Source organism: Rhinolophus ferrumequinum, chromosome 18 (assembly GCF_004115265.2).
Source record: "Rhinolophus ferrumequinum isolate MPI-CBG mRhiFer1 chromosome 18, mRhiFer1_v1.p, whole genome shotgun sequence".
In the NCBI taxonomy this organism is placed as follows: domain Eukaryota; kingdom Metazoa; phylum Chordata; class Mammalia; order Chiroptera; family Rhinolophidae; genus Rhinolophus; species Rhinolophus ferrumequinum.
The window spans coordinates 48,671,267-48,695,789 of NC_046301.1; the positions used below are offsets into that span (position 1 = coordinate 48,671,267).

At 52.7% G+C, this 24,523-nt stretch overlaps 3 protein-coding genes across 3 annotated transcripts; 1 reads left to right on the top strand and 2 right to left on the bottom strand.

Moving 5' to 3' along the window:
• Positions 1-112: 112 nt before the first annotated feature.
• Positions 113-6,539, bottom strand: RAD23A (RAD23 homolog A, nucleotide excision repair protein). Its single transcript, XM_033134718.1, has 9 exons — positions 6,354-6,539; positions 4,829-4,990; positions 4,482-4,663; positions 4,289-4,344; positions 4,028-4,155; positions 3,674-3,752; positions 3,416-3,549; positions 1,349-1,513; positions 113-1,274 (listed from the first exon to the last, which is right to left on the bottom strand). Exons 1-9 carry the CDS (start codon positions 6,468-6,470, stop codon positions 1,161-1,163), a joined length of 1,137 nt encoding a protein of 378 aa, XP_032990609.1. The 5' UTR covers positions 6,471-6,539; the 3' UTR covers positions 113-1,160.
• Positions 6,540-8,165: 1,626 nt separating this feature from the next.
• On the bottom strand, positions 8,166-12,018 carry CALR (calreticulin). Its single transcript, XM_033135168.1, has 9 exons — positions 11,844-12,018; positions 11,381-11,482; positions 10,990-11,193; positions 10,436-10,530; positions 10,138-10,347; positions 9,942-10,055; positions 9,712-9,855; positions 9,019-9,111; positions 8,166-8,934 (listed from the first exon to the last, which is right to left on the bottom strand). The coding sequence occupies exons 1-9, from the start codon at positions 11,932-11,934 to the stop codon at positions 8,731-8,733; spliced, it is 1,257 nt and encodes a 418-aa protein (XP_032991059.1). The 5' UTR covers positions 11,935-12,018; the 3' UTR covers positions 8,166-8,730.
• Positions 12,019-14,979: 2,961 nt separating this feature from the next.
• On the top strand, positions 14,980-23,981 carry FARSA (phenylalanyl-tRNA synthetase subunit alpha). The gene is made up of 13 exons (XM_033135084.1): positions 14,980-15,172; positions 16,720-16,857; positions 16,946-17,044; positions 17,113-17,231; positions 18,160-18,252; positions 18,342-18,470; positions 18,547-18,662; positions 20,035-20,119; positions 20,209-20,308; positions 20,403-20,571; positions 20,652-20,729; positions 20,887-21,001; positions 21,671-23,981. Exons 1-13 carry the CDS (start codon positions 15,026-15,028, stop codon positions 21,795-21,797), a joined length of 1,515 nt encoding a protein of 504 aa, XP_032990975.1. The 5' UTR covers positions 14,980-15,025; the 3' UTR covers positions 21,798-23,981.
• Positions 23,982-24,523: the final 542 nt, after the last annotated feature.

Genomic DNA, 24,523 nt, shown 5'->3' on the forward strand with positions numbered 1-24,523 from the left:
CTTCTCTCAATGTGTCCCTCCCTGCTTCCTTCCCCAAGACCTGGAACCAGGGAATCCCCCACCCTTCCCTGCTCACTTGGGGACTCTAGGCCATGCTGACTAACTGGGGCTTCAGGGTCAGAGAACCAGGGAGGAGTGGGGTACAATGGGGAAATAATGGAGGAGCAGATGGCAGATGAGAAGAAGGCTTCTGTTTACCAACATTAATCTCCAGTAATTAGCCAATTACCAGGGGGGAAGCATAGCCAAAACAGACTAGTGATGATGGTGGGGGCAGGGAAAAACAGCCCTTCCAAGGCCAAGCTGGGGCTGGGACCCCCTGCCTGGAATGAGGCAGCTTCTGAGGGGGCAGGATACACTGGGAGCCCCAATGTGCAGAGGCTGACAGACACCTCTGCCTCTTGGTATTCCCAAATCGCCTGTGCCCAACTAGCCCCCAGAGCCAGACGAGCTAGAGTGGGAAGCCCCAGCAGGCACCGACCACAGGACAGGCTTTTAAAACTTTATTCACTTCAAAACCTTTATCAGAGACACGGTTCTGTTCTAGGGTGGGGGGGTGGCCTTGACCTCCAGAGCAGCTCTGATGTTACCCTTTCCCCAGGCAGGACAAACCTGGCTGCCTCCTCAGTGAAGGGATACAGGCTGGAGGCCAAGGCCAGACTGGAGGGGACCATGGACCTCTGAGTGCTCACCCCAGATGAGAAGATTTGGGCCAGTCCAATGGAGGATCAAAGTTTGGGGCTCCAGGTTCCCCTCACCCCAAAAGAGGGTAGGCGGAGGGTGGGGGGAGGTCTTGGGCTCTTCAGGGGATGGGGAAGCAAGCAGCCGCCTCTCCATCTGGCTGCAGGGAGCTGGGACAGAAGCCAAGAGGGGCCCATCTGTTGCCTCCATTCCTGCCAGCTCCTTGGAGCAGGCTGGGCTGGGCCGGGGGGTTGGGGGGACAGCTGTCTGGCCTAGGTCTTCTCAGGCCAAGATGGGAATGGGGGCCATTTCAGGAGAATACGAAGTTGGGGTGTTTTGGGTTTTTTTAGGTTTTTGATTTTTTTTTTCCACTTCTTAAATAAACATGAATATATATATATATATATATTTTTTCTTTTATAAAACTTTTGTGGAGTTGGGAGTAGGGTGGGAGCGGTGAGCAGCCTGGCCTCCCGGCATCACTCGTCATCAAAGTTCTGACTCAGGAGGAAGTTGGCAGCCAAGTTTTCGTTTTTTTCACAGGCAAAGTAGGCCTGGATCACTAGGCTCTCTGGGAAGCCCAGAGCCTTCAACTGTGGGAAGATGAGCAGGTATGAGCAGAGGGTGGGGGCCTGCCCACCAGTCACCCTTCAGCCAGTCCTCTTACCCTCTCTATAGCTTCTTTCTCCTGTGGAGTCACTTGGATGTAGTTCATCTGTGGAGCCTCCTCACCTATGGCGCCCACCTCACCCTCCACATCTGAGATGTCTGCCAGCTCCCCAGGGGGCTCGTTTAGCATCTGGATGAACTGCTCCTGGTGCCGGCTGATTTGCTGTGGGAAACAGAACAAGGGACGGTGACCCACAGACCTTATGCCCCCTCCCCAGATGCCTATCACAGTCCTTGCTTTTTCATCCACTCAGCAAATACTACGGGTGCCAAAAAAATGTATACAAGCGGACGCTTTGGTCAATGTTGCTCAAGCAGTAGTTCGCCGTTATCAGAAGTGTCTGGACGCTGATGGTAACCACTTTGAGCATCTCTTGCAATTGCAGAAGTCACAGGTGACTTGGATTCATCTTTTGTTACCGGTATATGTTGAGTATTACAATTTTAATAGTTCTTTTCCTTTCTTAAAATGTATATACACGTTTTTGGCACCTTCTGTATTTAGCGGGTGCCGATTCTGGCTAAACAGCAACACCGTGTTGGACACAGGGCCTGTCCTGGTGTAGTGGAGGTTCCAGGGTGAGGAGACAGGCCATCAACAAACATATGGACAATTATTTACAATATAAATACTGGTCCTGGCATATAGTAGTGCATACATTGGGCTAGGAAAGACCCTGTAGGCCAGGTGGAAAGGAAGTTTCCTCCAATCAGAACAAATAGCAAGCGCGAGACCCAGGGGTAGGGATACTTTTAGCAAATTCCAAAAACAAGATCCTTGGGGCAAACCCAAGTAAACAAGAGAAGAGGGCAGAAACAGAAAATGAGATCAGAGAGGAAGGCAGGGACGAGGTCTGCTCTCTTCTAGTGCAACAAGACATCACAGCAGTCATGGGTAACTGTGTCCTTTTAAAAACATTAACTCATATGTAATCTAATACCTACGATCAGGGTTCTAACACAACTCAGTCTACTTTTATGTACGTCTGACAATTTTCCCATCAATGAAAAAAATACTTTTTCAGGATTGTGGCTCCTGGTGGAGAACGGACAATAGGAGCTGTGCGGAAGCAGAGGCCTGCAGTGGCTACTAGGCAACCAGGTGGGAGATTAGGTATCAACCATGGAGATGAAGTGCAGGGCTGGGTTAAGATGTTCTGGAAGTAGAGCAGACATGACAGGTGATGGACGACCCCAGCACGTCTCCAGGGCCTGCGGCTCCAGCAACCCCAGGATGGTCCTTGTGGACGAGAAAGGGCTGGGAGGGTCTGTTCTGAAACCTTAGATGCCTCAACAGCACTTTCATGGAGGCATCAAGTCAGCCATGGAACAGCCTGGCATCCAGAGGTCTAGGCTAGTTACATACATTTGGGGGTCACTACAGATTGAAGGCCCCAGGACGAAACGTGGGGAGGACTGAGTGCAGATAAAGAACAGAGGTACATAGCCTGGGCCTGCCAATATCTGGAGGGGGTGAGCAGGAGCCAGCACGAGGGCCTGAGAAGTGGAGAGAAGCAGCAAACGACGGGTCCTGAACCCAGAGAGGCAGGCCTTCACAGAGGACCCAGAGGATCCCTCCCACAACCAGCGGCCACTGCCCCTCGGCCTAGGAACCTTCAAGGGCAGGATGGGGTCTTGCTGAACATGATGGACCCAGAGCCAGCTGGAGCACAGCAGTCCTGGGCACTGCCATGCAACCCTGTGGACATTTATGAAGCACCAGCTATATGTGGAGCCAAGCCACAGTCAGAGCCACAAGATCCAGAGGGCAGAGCACAGGACCCAGAGGCTGGCAGCACATACTCCACCAGATGCTTGACTGCTCCAAGCCTCTGGTGTTTTCTTCCATGGGGGCGATGACAACAGTACCCACCCCACACAGGGTGGTTACATAAAACGGTATAGGTCATCAGGTCACAAGGAGCAGCACCGGGCTGTCCCACTTTCCTAGTACAGAGGAACTCCAACATAAGGCGCCGGGCCAGGCTTGCTCTTTGGAGCTGTGGTTCCCACAGGGGATGGGAAGTGGTGCCTACACTGGTTCCCTCTGCCCCCAGGGCCACACCTGCAGAAGCTGCGGGTTCTCCTGGCCCAGCTGCTGGAGCAGGGCAGGCAGCAGTGCCGGGTTCTGCTGAATCACCTGTCGCATGTTCTGGAACTGGGGCTGGTCCCGCAGGAATTCCAGGGGGTTCTCTCCCACTGGCAGGAGGAAGGCATATGGTTAGACCCCAGGCTGGGCTCCCAGAAGCATAGGGTTTGGGGGGAGAGAAGTCAGATGCCTTGACAGCAGACACCCCACATGCACACATCCCAACTCACTCACCTGCTTCTGTAGCTGGCTGCTCGGACACCTGGCTCTCCTGGACAGAGCCGTGTTCTGGCTCGGGGCTCCCAGGAATTCCCTGTCAGGGCTCCTATTTAGTTCTAATGCACAGACCACCTGCTGCCTCCCTCCTGCACATTCAGCCCTGGCAGGAGACAGGTGAGGCCTGGGCCCCGCCCTCCACAGGCCCAACCCTCTGCTCACGTCCAGCCTCCTGAGCAGGGAGGTTTTCCTGGCTCGAACCATGACCCAAAGGCTTTTGGGGGCAGGTTTTACCTCCCTGACCACCTATCAGAGTGCTGAAGCCCACGTATTCCCTGGAAGCCTCCCTAGGGGGCAGCAGCCCCACCTCACCGTGAGTAGATACTCCACGGCTCGGTGGGGGTTGTTGTAGCTGGCTCTCAGGGCGGCCACGACCCGTTCCCGCTCATAGCCCATGGACATGATCTCTGTCAGCATCGTCTCATACTCGGAGCCCGTCACTGTGGAGGGAGCAGCAAGGTCTGGGTCACCCACAAGAGGGAAGGGCAGCTCCCAGGCCCTCCCAAACCCACACAAGGCCCAGCTGATGGCTGGGGCACCCAGTCACTTCTGCCATGGGGACCACCCACCCACCTAACGTGGAGGCCGCGTCTTCCTCTCGCCCGCTGCTACCTGAAGAAGGAACAGAGCTGCAAATTCAAGAGAGAGAAATCGGACCCTGACTTCTGGCGGCTTGCCCTCCCCCCGGGTGTGTGGGACCGTATATGTGGGCACTGCAATGTGCTGGAATAGGGCCCCACAACGAGGTTGCTGCTCCTTGCCTTACCCCGACACAGACTCTGGGGACGTCGTGGGGACTGATTCCTCCGATGGACTCTTGTCCTCTCTGGTGGTAGGTGAGGGATGGGACATGCCTGAGGCAGGGGCTGGCGGGAAGGATGTGGAGGACTCTGGGGCAGCAGTGGGTGATGCCTCTGGGGGTACTGAGGTGCCTGGGCTGGTTTTGGCCTGTGACACCCAGAAAAAGGGAACAGGCATCAGTATCCCTATCACGCCCCAACATCCCGCCACTTCCTAGCCCCGCCCTGTTCACGACTAATCTCTCCAGGGCACACAAGCTCCTCAACTTCCAAGCTAATCAACATGCCCTCCCAACCAGCACACTTCACCCACCTTCGTCACCATGACAACCACAAAGTTCTTCTCATCTATGCGATAGTCCCTGATGGGGACGTCATCGCTCAGGATCTTGCCAGCATAGATGAGTTTCTGTCCAGCCACCGGGAAGGCATCACGTCCCTTCTCAGCTTCTATCTTCTCCTTTAGCACCTTCACCTGGAGGGAGGGGTACAGTCATTGCAAACCCCAAGATTCTCTCTTCCCTTCTAGTTTGGTGATTGAGGGGAGAGGCTGGCAAGCCCTGATGATGGAGAGGCGAAGCTTCAGTCAAGCATGCTAGATACGAGTTCATTTGATCATCCCAACATTCAACTGAGTATTTACTGAACACTTAATGTGCCAGACGCTGTTTCAAGCACTAAAGACACCGGAGGGGACAAAATCAAGACTCTGCTCTCATGGAGATGATGCTCAAGTGGGGAGACAAAAAAACAAGTATATATTTCAGGTAGTGTAAAGTATAATGAAAAGTGAAAAATAAAAGGGAGACAGGCGAGTTCCTCATTTAACACTGCAGACAGTGGTCAGTTTTTACTGAAAGCATCTAATTTGACAGAGATGTCATAAATGTATATGCATCACACTTTTAAAGCCTCATAATTCTATGAGATAGATACCATTAGCCTCATTTCATATTTAAGAAAACGGAGGCACAAAAAGGTTCAGTAACTTCCCCAAACTCAAATAGTTGAGCAGGTCAAAAAACCCGAGTGTTTCCTTTTCTACAAAAAGTGGATGTCAATGTCTCCCTCATGGAGTATTGTGCAAAAAGTATCAAATACATAGTTAAGTCACTCACTAAGGCTGGTTAGGTCCTAAGTTTCTTTTCAGCTAAAAAGGCAGAATGTCTGGGCTCTAACATGAGGAAGAACCGAATTTGAGTCCTAACTCTGCGAATACTCACTGTGTTTGTGGCAAAGTTCCTTAATCCTAGGTTTCTACATCTGTAAAGTGGGGAGTCAGAGTCCCCAAATGAAAAGCCTGTTTTGCAGATTTAGTAACATAACAACAGTAAAATGCCCAACGACTAGCAAAGAACAAACGGCCAACAAACACGGACCACTGAAACTCAGACCATTTATTATCAGTATCATCGTGTTGCAGTCATCAGTCGGCATCTCTAGGCCATTACTCCCAGATTCGGCCACCAACGTCCCGAGGAGACAGACGTCTGCAAAGCTGGGAACTCAGAGATCCCCGTCGGGGAGAGCGCAACCCAACCGAGAATCTGAACCTGTGGCTCCTGCGCCCCGCAAAGGCGCTGACATTGGAGCCGGGGCCTGGCAGGCGTCCCGGGATGGGGCCTCGTCCGAAGACCGCTCATGAGCACCACCAGAGCCGCCAGGGGCTAGGCCGGAGACCATCGTGGCGGGGATGGGAGGCGGTGGTTCCGGAATGTCAGGCAGGTTGGGAGAGCGCAATTCCCCCTGCACCTCCCACCGGGATCTCGGGCCCCCCCGCCCCCATCCCACCCCGCGGCACCAGTCACTCCGCCCCCGGGCTCCAGCCTGGCTCGCACCGTCTCGTCAGGCTCCATGCGGATCTTAAAGGTCTGCTGCTGCAGCGTTTTGAGCGTGATGGTGACGGCCATGGCGGGGCCGAGCGATGGGGCAACCCCAGGATCTTCACACAACATGCAACTCACGCCGCCGCCATCTTAGCGCCCAGCCGCGCCGCGCGCCGACAGCTTCCGGGGCAGGCGCTGCGCGCGCCGACTATTAGAATGCGTGACCTACGCACCTCCCTCCCACCCACAACCCGGCTTTCGCGAGCATGCGCACAAGAACGCCCTCGGACCAGGCGCAGAGTAAGGTCGGCTCCCGGGAAGGGGAGGGTGTATATCTCTGTGCGCGCACACTCGTCACGTGATTTCCTGTCAGTGACGCCATACCCGTTTGCGGTGACGTCATACGGCCATAAAATGGCTCCAAAGTCCCCTTTCAGGCCCTCCTGCGTTTAATTTCATGACGTAGAACAAAAATTTTCGTGTACTTGTTATAGCTATTTGTGTTTCTCTATAAAGTCTTTGTTCACGTTCCAAATGAGTTTTATTCTGGTCCACCACCCTGACAGGAACCTGATCAAGGCCCTGAGAGTGAAAATTACTCAGGACTGGAAAAGATACTCGGAAGGTCACGAAAAATAAAGAAATTAAAACTCTAAAAAAAAAAGAAAAAGCATTTGGCTGTGGAAGCTGGAACACGGGCCATTTTGTGGACTCATTCGTTCATTCCTGAACTGGATTTTTTGGAATGATCCCTACCGTTCAAGTTCTTGGGTCTCCCACCTCTGCGCTACTCCCTCCCCAACTACTTTGCTCACTCCACTATACCCAGTGCGACCCCAAAAGTATTTAAGATGTTAACTTTCAAGGCCTCCTTACGCTAAATACATAATTCTCTCCATAAGCTTGCCCTGGATACACCAATCCTGGAGGCTTCCCAGAGGGGTGGAGCTGGGCCACAGGACCCAGGATGAAGCTTGAAGGGAGCCCATCCAAAGAACAGACTTCCCAAGCCTGGCACCAAGCAGGCAGTCACATCTCAGGCACACCCAACTATAACCAGGTCCTGCTGCTGCTTTCTTTACTGTGTGCCAAGCCTAGAAGCTTCCACCAGGGTAGGCCATGCCCAACTGAACTTACCTCTCCCACAAGGTCATCAGCTGCAGACCACCTACTAGACTTCAGTGGCAGCTTTATGGACCCTAAGAGTGGGCCTAGGCCAGCCTCAGGAGCCCAGACCTTCCTCTGCCACTATCTCAGCCTCTGCACCCTCCCTGGAGTCACCTCTCTTGAAGAGGTTCAAATCCCAACTTGGCCACTGAAGTCCATGGGTAAGCTATATACACCTCTGAGCCTATTTCCTTGATTGTAAGTACACAAGGAATAGCTTTTACCACTGGCTGGCATTAAGGTTTAAAAATTATCCAATTGTTCTACGTAGTCTTGCTCCCTAATAGGTGTAGAAGTACATACGATTCAGTATAAAATAGTATGAGATGGTGTCTAAGATGTAGGTTTAAATCCCTGCTCCACCTCTGACTAAATTCTGGACCTGTCTTCTCATACTGAACTTGTGTTAGAACCAAAACTCACCAGTTTGGTGCAAGGACTCAATGAGTTGATACATAGAGTATTTGTAATGGTACTTAGTTCATCTCCCACTGCTTTGTGGGGGTAACTGTAACCTTATGGGACACTCAGCCAACACTTCAGTGGCTGAAAAATAAGCCTTACTCAAATGTCAACCCCTAAAAAAAGGGCCACTTTTGGTTCCCTAATGTCCATCCTCCCCCAGAAGGAGACACAGGAAGAAGACACAAAACTTAATTTAATAGAAATTTTGTTTGTAGTTCTTACATTCTGTATGAGCTGAGTTGGAACCCACTGCCCCACCCAGAAGTGGCCCAGTTCTGGAGGCAGGGAGAAAGGGAGGAAGTGGGGGTGAGGGGTCGGAGCTCGGGCCCTAGGAGCCCCATTCTTCCTCAGTGCTGGGGGTCTGGGACACCACGCCCTTTTCCTGTCCCACTCTGGGATTCAGGAAGGTGAATAGTCGGAATCTTGGGCCTGGAGCTTCTCCTCCCCACCTCCTCATGCCCCCAGGTTGGAGGGGAACTAAGGGACATGGGGAGAGAAGAGACAGAGGACGGCGAAGGGTCAAGAAAGATGAGGGCCAGAGGTGAGGGCTGAGGGAGAATCATAGACAAAAACACCAGTTCAAAAAACAAATAACAAAAAAAAAAGGGAGAACAAAACCAAAATCCACCCCAAATCCGAACCCGCCTGGAAAAAAAAGGAAAGTTCTCCAGTCTCATAGAGACATTATTTGGCGCGGCCGGCTGTGCGGCAGGAGCGCTCAGGCCTCAGTTCAGCCCCGGAAATGGCGGTGCGGCCCCTACAGCTCATCCTTGGATGGGCCGGCGGCGGCCTCGTCCTCCTCCTCGTCTTCCTCCTTATCATCCTCGTCCTCGTCCTCGTCTTCCTTGTCATCCTCGTCGTCCTTGTCCGCCTCCTCCTCCTCCTTGCGCTTCCTGTCCTCCTCCTCCTCCTTCAGCCTCTGCTCCTCGTCCTGCTTGTCTTTCATTTGCTTTTCTGCCGCCTGCACAGACCATACACTCAGAACCTGGCCCCCACCTGCCAGCCCTGCCTGCCCCCCCAGCCAAGAACTGGACCCAGGCCCCACCTTTGTGACACCCCACGTCTCATTGCCGAACTCTTCCGCATACGCCTCGTCGTTGGTGATGAGGAAGTTGTCAAAGATGGTGCCAGACTTCACCTGGGAAGGGGAGGATGGATAAAGGGGTGGCCAGAGGGAACACACCACGCTCCTGCCCTTCAGTTCCATAACCACTCCACAATGCCGCAGCCTAACTTCACACTTAAAATACAGGCTGACTGAGTGCAAACCCCAGCTCTGCTATTTCCCACCTACGTGACGTTGGGCTGGTGACTTTTCTATACCTCAGTTTCTTTATCTGTATAATGGGATCTCTTCCTCTTGTTCAAGTATTTTTCTAGCACCTACTATTGGCAGGTACTGTTCTTAGCACAGAAGGTATATTAGTGAATGAAACAAACAAAAATTTGGTCCCCGTACAGCTCATTTTATAAGGGACTATCTACCTTCTAGGTTGTTGGGGGCAGTTAATGAGTTGGTTCACATAAAGGTTCTTGGGGGAGTGCCTAGCATAGCATGTAGAACCTCAAACGAGGTGCTGTGAGAACGCCATAGAAACAGACCAAGAAATTCTTCAAAACAGGACAATTTTGGGGTCAGACCTACCTAGGGTTGGATCCTATCCCTGTCCCTTTCCTTCTGGGTGACCTTGAGCACTTGAGGTCCCCTAGGGATCCTCCTGTTCCCTCCATGTCTCACCTGCCAGAGGTCTAGGCCCAGCACAGCAAAGTTTTCATAGGCATAGATATTGCTATCCGGAGAATACTCAGGGTTGTCGATCTCTGGGTGGATCCAAGTGCCCTTGTAATCTGGGTTGTCAATCTGTCGGGGCTTCCACTCACCCTGCAGAAGAAGGGAACTGGAGGTGAGAAGAGGTCAGCATGCTCCCCACTGTGTACCCCCATCCTGCTCGGGAGCCCCAGGCCCACCTTGTATTCTGGGTTCTGAATCACTGGTGGTTCCCACTCTCCATCCATCTCTTCATCCCAGTCCTCAGGCTTCTTAGCATCAGGGTCAGGGATGTGCTCAGGCTTGTCCCAATCCTGAGGGCACACGAGGAGATCAGAGTCAGCCCAGCTCTCCGCCACCTCCTCCATGGTGGGGACTCCCTGCCCAAGCACCAACCTCAGGTTTGGAGTCTGTGGGGTCATCAATCTTGGCCCGCTCATCCCAGTCTTCAGGCTTGGAAGCATCAGGATCCTTTATCTTCTTAGGTGGCAAGAAGTCCCAATCGTCTTCCAGGGAGCCCGACTCCACCTGGCTGTTGTCAATCTTCACCTCATAGGTATTATCCGGCCGAACGATCAGTGTGTACAGGTGTGTGAATTCATCATCCTGAAGAGGGCGGGAAGTAAGTGGCCCCACCCACCAGGCTGGCCTCTGAGCCTCCCCAGGCAGCCATTTGTCACCACCCCAGGCACACCTTGCAACGGATATCCTTATTGATTAGCACATTCTTGCCCTTGTAGTTGAAGATGACATGAACCTTCTTGGTGCCCGGGCCACAGATGTCAGGGCCTAGGTGAGAAGCAGGTCCAGTTAAGGGCCAAACCCTGCCCACCATAGCCAGCCCCCGCCCCCTACCCCGCCATTCTTCACAAAAGGAAAACCTCTTAAACTTAGGTCTGTAAAGACTCAAGAGACAGGACTCAGACACTGACTGTCTCTAAGGGACAGTCTCTAAGGTGTCTCTAAGGTGGAGCCTTGGAAAAAAAAAAAATTCATGCTCTAGAATACAGTACCCTCACTTGTAAAATTGGAAAATGCCTATGTAAGATCACACATATTAACAGACTTAGACCAATAATAACAATGCAATAAATTGCTGCTGTGATTATCCCCTCACCTTACCCTTCAAAGAAAAGCCTATGTGTTTCCTGTGCTTTCAAGACCACCTGTCATGGGATACAAGGAACCTATGGGATCTCAGTCTCCCTCTAACTAATCAGAGGTCAGCACCAGGGTGGGGCCCCTCACCAAACATAATGTTGTATTCAGAGTCTCCGTGCATGTCTGTCTGTTCCAAACTATCTGGAAATAGCTTCACATAGCCGCCCCCACAGTCGATGTTCTGCTCGTGTTTCACGGTGAACTGCACCACCAATGTCTGGTCCTTGTTGCTGAAGGGCTCAAATCTGGTCGACAGGGCGTAAAAGCGGGCATCCTGGCTCGTCTGCAGCCCTAGCAGGGGATGGTAGTGAGGTCACAGCTGGCCCCAACCCCCAGGGAACCCTAAGAATCAAAGATACAGACGACTCTCCCCACTTCCTCCGCCTGCCCTGCTCCTGGAGATGCCCAGGCTGTGCAGTGCCTAGTACTTCCTCCAGGAAGTCCTCCTGGATCTGATGACCTATACCCATGCTCTTACCTTTATCTTTGTCCAGATCACCGTAGAACTTGCCGGCACTGAGGACGAATTTGCCAAAATCCGTTTTGTGTTTGGATTCAATCCAGCGGTTGGTCCACCCGTCTACGGGATCAGAGGGGCAGGTCAGCGCGGCTTTGCTGATTCCGCCCAACACCACCACCAAATATCTGCCAGGAGCCACTAACTGCTGCAGGCAAAGACATCTCCCTCCCTCTTGAGTGCCCCCATCCCAACCACTAGTTTGACACCTCCAGTGGCTTAAAAGATTCTCAGGCGAACCCTAACTCCCGACGCGGGAGGCCACTGCGCCCTCCATGTTCCCCAGGGACGCGGAAAGAAGGATAGGCTGCGGCTCTTGTCCCCGGGGACCACCGTGTTGGTCCTCAGAGCAATAATTACAGGCCACAACGCAGATCTGGGCTGGGGGGCCGGTCGCATCGTCGGGGCGGCCTCGAGGCGTTACCTCCGTCTAGAAACTGCTCCTTTAAGTAGACGACGGGTTCGGCGGCAGCCAGGCCGAGAAGGCAGAGCAGCAGCGGCACAGGTAGCAGCATGGCGGGCCGAGGGGGCGGCAGAGCGCGGGGCCCTTTAAGTCGTTCGTCGGACAGCACCTCTGCAGCAGGGACGGACGCTAGCTCTGGCCGCGCGCTTTTATAGCCGACCGACCCTTAAACCAACCTGGCCCTGCCTCTTGGCCCGCCCTCCACATCTTTTCATTGGTCAATGGCCACGTTTCTGCTTTCCCATTGGGCCCTCTTCGGCTCAGCATGTTCGGCTGTGCCTCGGAACACTGGGTTCCCAGATGGCCGATTTCTATTGGCCGCACCGCTCGCCAATGAGGGTCGACCACGCGTTGTGGGGGACGCCCACCGGTGGGGTAGGGGCCTCCAACTCCTCAGATCAGGTCATGTGACCACTCTTCGGCCCAACCCCGCCCTCGCGCCCGTGCATTTTTCTGGATTTGGGCATTTAAAGAACCCGCGCGAGCGCAGGTGTCACTGCGCTGGACTAGGACCCTACCCCAACGTCGCCTTCTCTCATCCTCTCCGTGGGGTGTGGTGGGCAGGATTTTACTAGTCTCTCTACCCTGCATTTGGGGAATTCTCACTACGACGCGCTGTTTCTCTCTTAGCCTTGCCCCCCCACACACACACACAGGCTGAGGCAGAGGGCACCAGAGCCCAGGGTCTGGGACCCTGGAGCTTCACTTCACTCCGGCGCAACAGCCGTGCAGTCCAGCGGAGAGAGTGCTAGCTCTCTCTTCTGTGCGGTCCCTAGTGTCTGGTAGCCTGGTGGACTGCTGCTGTGTGAGCTGGGGCAAGTCACTTAGACTCTGAAGTCACAGGAGTTCCTGGGAGGCTAGGAGGAGCGACCCAGGGCAGCTGCTGCTTAGCAGAAATGCTTTCAAAGTTTTTTAAGGATGGCCTGGGACAGACAGAAGAAAACCCAGAAGGCTCAAAGACATGACTATAGGATTTGACTCCTAGGGAGGGATAGGGTTGTTCCTTAGTTGCAGCCTCTCCTTTACCCTCCACCCCCATCCAGAAAATGAAAGGGGTCTCTGCCTTGTGGTCTCCCACAAACGGCCTGGCTTTTGCAATTAAACGGCTAAAGAAGAGAGGACAGGGGGTTCCGTTAAACGGGAGGGAAAATAAGAGACAGATGGTGGGGAAGATAAGGTCCGAGGGAGAGGGGTAGGACCCCTGAGTCTAGAGGCTTCTTCTGAAGCCAGAAACCATGTGACTGACAGTGTGGGACACCAGCTCCCTGCCTCAAGTCTGCAGGAAAGAGGAAGGAGGGCTGGGGTTTTCCCAAACTGAGCAAACAAGCCCTAGACCTGGGAACTTGGGAATGGCCTGCAGAAGGGGGAAAGGGAAGGAATCCTGGCAAAAGACTGAGGAGGTGGTACTTCCACACTAGTGATGAGAACTCAGAAAAGGGAAGCAGGAGGAGTCTTGGAGAAGTTGGGATTCTGACCCTTCCCCCAGGCAGTATCCGGTATGGCCCAACCTGGCCCCCCTTATGAGGAGCCTCCAATCTAGGATGATCACTTCAGGCCTGTCACTGACCCTCCTGCCTTCCCTCCAACCAAGTGTCATGGACACATGGGTTTGGTGCTTCCTGCCTGAGAGTAGACGCTGTGCTTGTTCACTTTACCATCCCCTGGTGTCTCAAGCAGCACCTGGCACACAACAGGCTTACAACCTATTTGATCTATGACAGAAGGAAGGACTCTTGAGGAAATTAAACAAAAATGAGGAAAGTGAAGGAACAAAAGGGATTTTGAGGAATGCATTCTGAAATTTTTTTATCAGGACTTCACTGTAGGGTCGGGATTAGGGGATATTAGTAACCTCATTTTCTAGGCTCAAATAACAATTGTAATGGTTAAATGAGTAAATGCATACTGCTTAGAATAGTGCCTGACACACAATCCACATGCAATTTAGTATTAAATACTGCGTACACGCATGGGCATTATTTCACTTAATTCTCACAATAACCTGGGCTCATATTATCTACATGCAGATGAGGAAACTGAAGCATGGGAAGATTAAGAGATTTGGCTGAGTGACATAAATGGCAGATCTGGGATTAGAATGTACTTCTGCTATCTAATATAGTCTCCACTGGCCACATGTTACTATTGCCCATTTGAATTTCAAGACTTAATATGAAAAAGAAGGGTAAAATATTTCATTAGTAATTTTATATCAAGTGTTTAACTGATAAATGGATGTATCAGAATTGGTAAGTTCTTCAAATTAATTTCACCCATTTTGTTTTTAATGTTGCTGCTAGAAAATTTTAAATTACATTAATGTCTCACATTATACGAGTATATCTGTATGCCAGCGTTGATTTAGACCATGCGTTATTGCCCTGACATTGATCTCAAAGCATGGGTAGGAGGTTGGGTGGGATCTGGGGTGTTTATAATTTCTGACTCCATCTCCACCAGCTTCTTGTACAACCATAGGCAAATCATATCACCTTCTGAGCCTTAGTTTCCACATTTGTTACATGGGGATTATACCAGTATCTACATCATAAAGTTTTGGGGAAAATGAAATAACACACGTGCACTACTTAACACTGGACGGGGCACACGGGTTAATGTTCATACAGGTTAGGTACTACCTGGACTGCAACTATTATGAGGAGAGTCCCTTTCCTATCTATAAATACGGATGGTCCCTATCCAACCTCCCTTTGAAAATTTAAAAGTAGCTGATACCAGTAGAATAACTTATCTCTGGAGCCCACCACCCACCGCCCTTCCATAGGGTAAGAGAGAATTCCAGAAGGGTTGGGGGCTCCAAAGCCCAGAGAGGGTTGAGAAGTCCAAGGTCATACAGCCCGCTGCAGCTGGGGCTGGATGAAAGTTAAAAACAACGCTGTAATTCTATCCTTGAGGTCATCAATTTGACTTCTCACGTCAAACAGACACCACTAGTCCAGCCAAGGCAGAAGGACTGAGTCCCTTCCACCCTTTGAGGCCAATTGACACACTCAAGATGGCGAAGCCCTGAGCCCTGAAACACAGACCACCACATTCAAGATGGCGGGATCCGCTTCGGCGCCGGTTCCGGTTCCGGTGGCTCTAGCTCCGGCCGGTACACGCGGAGCGCGCTGGGAGTAGCTATGGCGGATGGTCCGGTGGCGGAGGCATTGCTGCGGCGCCTGGAGGCGGCGGATGGCGGCCTGGACAGCGCGGAACTGGCGGCCGAGCTGGGTGTGGAGCACCAGGCCCTGGTGGGCACCGTAAAGAGCCTGCAGGCGTTGGGCGAGGTGAGCCGAACCCGTGATGCCTGGCTGCTGGCTTTGGCACCTGCAGTTCCCGTGTCAGGAGGGCCCTGACTCCAGGCCATACTGTCTCAGGCCTGCGTAGGGTTAACTGTAAGTGTTCATTTCGGGGTGTGCAGGCGGGAAAGCAGGAACGAGTGAGGGCCCCGGGCGCACAGACGTTCCTTATGCAGGAAACGTCTGTTAAAGGCATGATTAACGTGGTGGTGGTTACCATGGTGGACAAAGAAGACGCGGTCGCCACCCTCACGGAGATTGCGGTCTGATAGGGAAGATACTCAAGTGACCAGAGTGATGGAGGAAGCACAGGGAACCCAGAGGTGACAGCTGACCCAGCCATGGGGGTGAGGGAGAGTGTCCCAGAGGAGATGACAGTTGAGTCGGGTCTCTGTACTGAGGAGGAAAACCATAGCGCTTTAGGGATCCATTGGGAGTTGGGGGTCAGGTGGTGAGAAAGACCGCAGAGCCAGAATTTGCAAGGCCTTGTAGATCCCTCACAGGGATACTGGGGAGCCATGGCAGGAGCTGGAGCTAGTCAGATATGTGTGCTGCTTACATGACTTTTGGAAAGAACTGGCAGGGGGAGGATTGGAGATGAGGGACAAGGGCAGAGGCTGGCACATCCCCAAACTACAGGGCATGGTGTTTGGCTGTAGGGAGGCAGCTAGAATGGAGAGGTGATTCAGGAGAGGGTATGAAATGAGATTCATGGCAAGGCAGGGGGAGCACAGATGAAGCCCCGCCTTCTGACTTGGATAAGTGAAGCATGATGGAGCCACAGGAGGAGGATGCTGACAGGCCTGTGGGCCACCCAAGAGGCCAGATCCAGGAGGCAAAGACTCAGAACACAGATCTGGGCTGTTCATTCATGAAGCTCGTGTTCTGTGTCCCACTCTGTTCTCAGCTTTATTTATGATTCATTCCTTACCATAACCGTAGAACGGTGGCAGTGTTATTATTCCTATTTGGCAGATGTGACCACTCCTGAATACTTGGTCAGTGTCACTAGAAGGGACAGGCAAACTTGGATTTGAAATTAGGCACTCATGGACAGCAACAACAACAAAAGACATTAGGTGTCGGGCTGCAGAGCCCAAGGTTGTCAGTGAGGGAAAGGGATTGAAGCTATGGTGTGTGGGGTGACAGTATCTTGATCTACGTGAAATTGACGTTTGTGTAGGTCACAGAGGGTTAAATAATGGTTCCTTAATGTGGTTCAAATCACATCTTCCCCAAGTTAAAAAAAAATCTTTCCTAGGTTCAAAAGTGATAGAAAGAATGTGTTCTCTGCCAGGTATCATCTTTAGTACTTTAACTCAACTTGGGAGTTAGAACCATATTTATCGTTGTCCCTGTGTCTAGAAGGGAAACTCAACAAGAGGAGCCCACTCGGCTCCGGAAGTGGTGCAGCTGGGATGTAAAGCTAGCTAGTTAGCTTCAGTGGTTGTGCTTTATGTTGGCCCTAGTGCGGCTGCGGCAAGGGTGTGCTGGCTCTGAACCCTGTCCTCTCCTATGCCCCCTTTGCCCTGCAGATCATCGAGGCTGAGCTCCGCTCCACCAAGCGCTGGGAGCTTACGGTCGAGGGCGAGGAGATTGCCCGGGAAGGCAGCCATGAGGCCCGGGTGTTTCATAGCGTCCCCCCGGAGGGCCTGGCCCAAAGCGAGCTCATGGTAGGGGCTGGGGGGCGGACGGGTCCTAGGGAGGTGATGGGGTGAAGGCAGTCCTCATGCCCCGCTCACTGCAGCCTTGTTTTCCCAGCGACTGCCCAGCGGCAAGGTGGGCTTCAGCAAGGCCATGTCCAACAAGTGGATCCGCGTGGACAAGAGCACTGCTGATGGGCCCCGGGTGTTCCGAGTGGTGAGTCCCTGCGGGTAGGTGGGTGAGCCCCTGGTCCTCACGGTCCCTCATGCCCATCATTACAATAGGTGGACAGTGTGGAGGATGAGGTGCAGCGGCGGCTCCAGCTGGTCCGGGGTGGACAGGCCGAGAAGCTGGGTGAGAAGGAAAGGAGTGAGCTCAAGAAGAGGAAACTGCTGACGGAAGTGTGAGTGGCTGCCACTCCCAGGCTCAGACCCATGTCACCTGTGTGGCCGTGGGGTAGGGGGAGGGAAGGGAGAGCCCCTCTCCCCACCTGGGCCTCGGTGCTCTCAGTCGCCTCCCAGCTTCCCTTCACACTGTGGTTGTCAAGCACACAGGCCAGACTCGTGCCACCTCAGGGCTTTGGCACATGTTGTGCCTTCTGCCAAGAATGATCTTTCTACTGATCTTCAAGGCAGGCCCTGGCATCCGACTTCTGCTCATGTGTCGCCCTACAGGGGCCACCTTTTCTCCCTGTGAGTTCCACAAAAGCCGTTCACTCCTAGTCTCTGTCTCTTGCTCCCTGTTTATTTCCTTCACAGTCCTAAGTACTGTCTAAAATTGATTGAATGCTGGGACCTGGACAGGCTGGGTTCTCTGCTCCCAGGGCTGATGTCCCCTTCGAGTAGACACCAAGTGGACGCAGGCTGCCTGATCCAAGTTCTGGCTCTGCCGTTTACTAGCTCTGTGACCTTGGCCAAGTAACCTAATCTTTCTGGGCCTCAGTTTTTCATCTATAAAATGGCCCCCTTTCACAAGATTGTGGGGCAACTTCAGCGGAACAGAGCCTGGCACAGAATAACATTTACCTAAACTTTACCTATTAGTTAAAACAAATAACAAAACATTACCTATTATTACTTTCAGCTGTATGCTTAGTGCCTTGAACAGGCCCTGACACATGGTAGGCTCTCAAGTGTTGTTGAATGAATAACTGAATGAACACAGGACGTAGGTAGGAGGCAAATAAAAGGATTTCAGGTGACAATAAATGTCAGGAAGGAAATAAAGCAATGTGACTTGGTGGGTGGCATTGGGGCAGCATCAGAGGGGAGATCAAGGGAAGCCTCTTCGAGGAGGTAACAGTGGTGTCCCCTCCCCTCCTCTGGCCACAGGACCCTGAAGACCTACTGGGTGAGCAAAGGCAGTGCCTTCAGCACCAGCATCTCTAAGCAGGAGGCGGAGCTGAGCCCAGAGATGATCTCCAGGTAGGAGTGGCCCCAGGGTCGGGGGTGAGGGTGAGGGTAGGGGTGGGCAGCCCCCACCAGACCAATGAACCCTGCGTCCCCACCCACAGCGGCTCCTGGCGGGACCGGCCCTTCAAGCCCTACAATTTCTCGGCCCACGGCATCCTCCCCGACAGCGGCCACCTGCACCCCCTGCTCAAGGTCCGCACCCAGTTCCGGCAGATCTTCCTGGAGATGGGGTGAGCATGGGACAAGGGGTGGGGCCAGGGCAGCCACTGGGCACAGGCAGGACAATCAGGCCAAGTCTCTCACCAGGTTCACCGAGATGCCGACTGACAACTTCATTGAGAGCTCCTTCTGGAACTTTGATGCGCTCTTCCAGCCCCAGCAGCACCCAGCACGCGACCAGCATGACACCTTCTTCCTGAGAGGTGGGTGGGCCCCGCTGTGCCCTCAGAGGTACCAGGCCCAGGCAGAATCTTTTGGTTGGTGTATCATTTCAAGAATAAAGTCCATTATCTTCAGCATGGCCGACAAGGCCCCTGTGAGCTGATCACATCAACCTCTCTAATGTCCTCCTTCCACCTGCCCTCCTGCCCACCTCGGGCTTTGCCTGTGCTATGCCTTCTGCCGAGAACTATCTTCCACATCATCGTGGTGGGCTCCAACATGCATGTGTCACCTCACAGAGGCCAACCTGATGTGCCTTTTTCCCCTTGAGTTTTAAAAGCCTCTCACCCTCAGTCTTCAACCTTGGTTCCCATTTCTCTCTTTTTTTTCGCAGTTCTTAGTACTGTCTGAAATGGAGTGGTTTTCCACAATGGTTGTCTCCCCTGCCAGTAGTTAGGCAGGTGACGCCATTAGGTGCCCATTACCTGGCTGGGAGCAACAGCATTATTGCCACCATCATTGCTGTGGGTGTGGCACCCCAAACTTATGAAGCACTCACTACGCACTAGTTGCTGTTCTAATCTTCCTGCCAACTATAGGAAGTTGAACTGTTAGCCCCTTTTACAAGTGAAGAAACGGTCTCAGAGAGAAAACAAGGTTTGCCCAAGGTCACACAGCTTGTAAATGGTGGAGCCCGGATTCGATGTCAGGCTTTTCAGGCACCCCAAAATTGTGTCTCTGGAAGGGCATCTTAAGAATTTACACATTCGTGCAACAAATGTTCGCTGAGGCCCTCCTATGTACCAAGATCTCTGTTAAACACTTGGGTCACAGCCATGAACTGGACAGAAGTCCTTGCCTGGTGAGACCTGCATCCTGATGGGGTAGCCGTGTATGAATTCCTGGGCACGCTGTAAGTGCTGTAATGCCAGGGGTGGTAAATGCAATGGGAAAATCTGCTGTGGTGGGGAGGGGCCATCAATTCAAAGTAAAAGCTTTGCTTAAATCAAGACTGAAGGAGGTGGGGGAGGAAGCTATATCTGGGGAAGGGAAGTACAAGGCAGAGGGAATGGCCAGTGCAAAGGCCCTGAGGCTGAAACATGCTTGGTGTGCTCACAGGTCAGTTGGGAGGCCTGTGACTAGAGGGAATAATGAGTTAGCAGTGAGAGGGATGAGAGCTGGGAGTTGACCAGGAATCACAGAGAGGACGTCGACTTTGGTTCTTTCTCCCAGTGAGATGGGAACTATGGAAGGTTCCATGCAGAGAGGGTTGTGACTGAGTTAGGTGTTCCCAGGTGTCCTATGGCTGTGATGGGTGGGAGCAGAAGCTACACCTGTCACTATTTGTCCTCTGTGCGGTGGCCGTTTGAGAAATGCTCCTTGACTAACCAGATGATGCTCTGTCCTGTCCAGATCCTGCCGAGGCCCTGCAGCTCCCCATGGACTACGTCCAGCGGGTCAAGCGGACGCACTCCCAGGGTGGCTACGGCTCGCAGGGGTGAGGCAGCACCAGGACTTTGGGGTGTCAGAGGGAAGGAGGTTGGGGCCCCGAAAGCATCAGCATGGACTTCGGATTTCCTCCTGAAGGTACAAATACAACTGGAAGTTGGACGAGGCCCGGAAAAATTTGCTTCGGACACATACCACAGCGGCCAGTGCCCGTGCCCTCCATCGCCTGGCCCAGAAGGTGCAGCTAGGCCTGGCAGTGCGGGGAACAGGGAGGGGACTGTTATACTGACCTTCTGACCCATGCCCTGGCCTTGCCCGTCTATCACTCCCAGAAGCCCTTCACACCAGCCAAGTACTTCTCCATTGACCGTGTGTTCCGAAATGAGACCCTGGACGCTACACACCTGGCCGAGTTTCACCAGATCGAGGGTGTTGTAGCTGACCACGGCCTCACCCTGGGCCACCTCATGGGTGTCCTGCGGGAGTTCTTCACCAAGCTTGGTGAGCAGGCAGGCTGGGGCAGGCAGGGTTGGTGGGGCATCGGCAGTATACTTGGGTCACCAGCCTTATCCTGCACCCAGGTATCACCCAGTTGCGCTTCAAGCCGGCCTACAACCCCTACACAGAGCCCAGTATGGAGGTGTTCAGCTACCACCAAGGTCAGGATGGGACCCAGTGCTGGGGTAGGAAGGGAGGTCTCAGGCAACCCTCTCTCAGCCGGGGTCCTGGTACTGCCAAGGCCACACCCCGCCTCCTGAGCTCAGTGCCAGGCCCAGTATTACCCACATAAGCCACCCCATCCTTCTGCCCCCACAGGTTTGAAGAAGTGGGTGGAGGTTGGGAACTCCGGCATCTTCCGCCCTGAAATGCTGCTGCCCATGGGGCTCCCCGAGAATGTGTCGGTCATTGCCTGGGGCCTCTCGCTGGAGCGGTGAGTGTCCAAACCACTTAGGGTGTCAGGCTACCTCACTCAGGTGACTTGCCAGGCGTGCAGACCTTTAGCACCATCCATTCATTCATCATTGACAAACTTTAGTGAGCACCTGCTGTGGATTCTGTCCTATACTGTGAATAACCAGCACACATCCCTGCCTCCACAAAGCTAGGGTCCTAGTGGAGTGAGAAGAACAATAAGTAAATTCAACGAGTAATCCCTAGAGTATGTCTGAGCGCAGTACCTGTTATAGAGAAAACTCAGCGGGGAGGTTCTAAGGAGAGGAGGTTGTCAGGGAAGGCCTCAGAGGAGGTGACACTTTGCTCATTCACCTGAGCAAAGACGAGGTGAATGAAGGAGTGAGCTGGGAAGATTTCTGGGGAAGGGAGTGCCAGGCAGAGGGAACTGCCAGTGCAAAGGCCCTGAGGCTCGAGTGGCCTGCTGTGTTTGGAGTGAGGAGGCTGTGTTTGGAGGGAGGGCGGGAGGGACGGGGGAGAGGGAGGAGATGTGGGTGGGGAGGCGATAGGACAGAGCATGCAGGGCCTTGTGGGCCATGGGGAGGACTTGGGCTTCTACTCTGTGGAAGGTGGGAGCCCTCAGAGAAGTTTTGACAGAGGAGAGCAGGACCTGACTTAGTGTTAAACTGTGTCGCCTCTCTTCCTCAAGCCCTACCATGATCAAGTACGGCATCAACAATATCCGGGAGCTGGTGGGCCACAAGGTGAATCTGCAGATGGTGTATGACAGCCCCCTGTGCCGCCTGGATGCCGGAGGGGGCTCCCTGAAGACATAGGAGACCACGTGACTTGGGCTGCCATGGACAGGCCCCTCTCCCCGAGCCCCTGCTGCCCAACCCCTTGCATCCCTGGCCAGTGAACCCCTTGTATTTATGAGGCCTCTGTGAGGCCATCCCCCTGACCCTAGTATCTTCTTCCCACCCATCCCAGAGTCCCAGGGTCAGGAGAGCAGGTAGCACAGTTCGTTCTGATATCTACCTATGAGGGTGGGCCCTGGGGAGCCCTGCACGTAGTTACTCCCTAATAAAGTGGGCAGTTGCCCTCACCTGGTGCCTTTCCTTAGAGGTGGAGGGGTCTTGTCGGCTTTCCCCAGGTCAGAATGCTGCTTGGTAGGGAACCTGGTGCGAGTGTGAAGGGTCATGGGTCGGGGGGCCTCCTGGCCAGCCTCAGCCAGATCCCCTCCCCGCCTCCAAGGACGATGAGCTCTGGCGAGCATTTACTGATCACCTACTGGTGCCAGGCCCTCTTCTAAGTGAGTGAAACTTAGAAGTGAGTGAAACAGACCCCTGCCCCTCTGGGAGGGACATTTCGGAGGGCAAGCAAGCTAAGCTTTTAAAAGCTGCCCTGCCCAAAAAAAGACTTTTTAGACCATTTTTAGGTTTACAGCAAAATTGAGTGGAAGGGGGAGATTGCCCACGTGACCCGTGCCCCCACCACACAGCCCAGCCTCCCCCATCAACATCCCCCCTCTAGTGGGGCATTTGTACGACCGATGAACCTACACTGACACATCATCACCCATGGTCCTTAGATGACATGATGGTTAACTGTTGTACGTCCTATGGGTTTGGACAAATGGATGATGACATCATTATGGTGTCATACAGAGTATTTTCACTGCCCTGAAAGTCATCTTCAGGTATTACACCTGTTCATCCCGCCACACCCTCCCCAAACGCTGCTCTTTAAAAAAATTCTTGTAAGGATTTCAGGTTAGCTCAGAATAGAGAGATGAACAAGATAAGGCTCCAGGAGCCCAGCACTCCTATTAAACAGTGGTTGGGATCTCACATTTGAGCTTCATCGCCCGTGTGTTTCTGTGGAAGTATTTTAAAGCAAATTCCAGCTGCCATTGTCACTCGCCCCATGTCTTAAGGGGTAGTGCATTTTTGGAAATGTAGACACTGGCACAGCCAGCAAAGTTGACAGCTGAGGCCATGGGCTTCACTGGACCCAGGGCCCTGTGGGCACCAATCTCCCAAGGGCACTTTAGTCAAATTTTTTTTTCCCCTGCCTTTCTTCTGCCTCCCCTCCCCACTCCGGCTCAATCTGTTGTTTCTCAGACTAGTTGTGTAGGACACAGCTCCCTGGCCCATGCTGGTATTATGAGCCTTCCGCTTCCCCCTGGCTGAGGCAACCGGTCACCAATGGTCGGTGGGCCGTTCACAGCAGCTCACGCTGGCTGCCAGCCACTCACGGACTCACGGTAGCACACGGTAACCCACAGCCCCGTGGCAGTTCACACCAACCTCTGGCTGCTCACAGCAGCCCAGCTCCAGGGACAGCTGTTGTTCACAATGTTAGCTATAGAGGGCGCAGCTCACTGGCCCATGTGGGAATCCAACTGGCGACCTGGGCGTTAGGAGCACGGTGCTCCAACCACCGGAGCTACTGGGCTGCCCCCAGTCAAATCTTTTTATTTCAAGTAATTCAGTCATGCAGAAAAATCCTGATTCATGCAATAAATGCACACTTCCCTAAGTGCCAGCGCTCACTGTTCATAAAATGAAGTCTCCTCATGGGCCAAAGTGGACTTAGTTTGATACCGTCTGGAGCTGACATGGGGAGGACACATGGGAAACATGATAAACAAAGAAATGGAGCGGGTAAAGGCCTTACTGAAAAACAAAGGCAGCTGAGTAGGGTGGAGAATATAAAATAAAGCAGAATTCAACAAACACCTGGGAATCCACTCCACGCCCTATTCGATAGAATCTAAACATTAACTATAGCAGTTGCTTTGGATCTTCTTTTTAGGTCTAAGTGACCAATGGGTTTGAAGACCCTGTGAGCTTATCCTAGTTCCTTCCCCCCCCCCCCGCTGACGTTATTATCCTTCCTGAATTTGGCGTTCATCATTCTCGTGTTTTAACATTTTTACTACTTGTATGTGTGATTTTCATAAGACATTTCATTTTTCGCATTTTTAAAAGTTATACAAATGGTGCACCATAAAAATCATCCTGCATCTTGTGTGTTGCTCTTATTTGAGTTCTGTATGCTCATGTTTGTGTGTGCATGCTGAACAATAAGCCTTTGAGATTTTTCTTGGTAGATAATCCTCCAACCTTCAAATCTGATGCTACAGGAAGATGTATTTTGTTTTAACTTGTGGCTTTGCCACAAAATACTAACGTAGTTACTGTTTATTAAACTCTTGGTGTGTTCCAGAGGTTTCATCCCTGAAACCCTTACAGTAGCCTGCTGTTTCATATCCTATCACCTTGGTAGTAGATGAAGATGGGTTTTGAGAGTGAGTGGCAGTTTTACAATCATTGTTGCAGGTAAGAGATAGAGCCCAGGTTCAAATCCGTATTGTCCAGAATATAGGTGTCCAGATGTGTGCCCTAGTGTGTGTGGCCCAGGACACAGCCCCTCACAGAAGAGCTGAGCAATGTGAACAGATTCACACTGCCCCGCCACATGAACACTGTGACAGGTGTCCCACAGAGAGCTCCCTCCACCTCCTCCCCAGTCGATTGGAATAAAATCCCAACCCTTC

Coding starts and splice junctions, on each gene's coding strand:
- RAD23A (XM_033134718.1), bottom strand. CDS start 6,470: ATGTTGTGTGAAGATCCTGGGGTTGCCCCATCGCTCGGCCCCGCCATG. Junction 4,664..4,828: donor TGGTTGTCATGGTGACGAAG/GTGGGTGAAGTG, acceptor TGGGTGTCACAG/GCCAAAACCAGCCCAGGCAC. Junction 3,550..3,673: donor GCAGCCAGCTACAGAAGCAG/GTGAGTGAGTTG, acceptor TCCTCCTGCCAG/TGGGAGAGAACCCCCTGGAA.
- CALR (XM_033135168.1), bottom strand. CDS start 11,934: ATGCTGCTACCTGTGCCGCTGCTGCTCTGCCTTCTCGGCCTGGCTGCC. Junction 10,531..10,989: donor TGAATACAACATTATGTTTG/GTGAGGGGCCCC, acceptor CTTCTCACCTAG/GCCCTGACATCTGTGGCCCG. Junction 8,935..9,018: donor AGACGTGGGGTGTCACAAAG/GTGGGGCCTGGG, acceptor TGGTCTGTGCAG/GCGGCAGAAAAGCAAATGAA.
- FARSA (XM_033135084.1), top strand. CDS start 15,026: ATGGCGGATGGTCCGGTGGCGGAGGCATTGCTGCGGCGCCTGGAGGCG. Junction 16,858..16,945: donor TGGCCCAAAGCGAGCTCATG/GTAGGGGCTGGG, acceptor TTGTTTTCCCAG/CGACTGCCCAGCGGCAAGGT. Junction 20,572..20,651: donor GGAGTTCTTCACCAAGCTTG/GTGAGCAGGCAG, acceptor TCCTGCACCCAG/GTATCACCCAGTTGCGCTTC.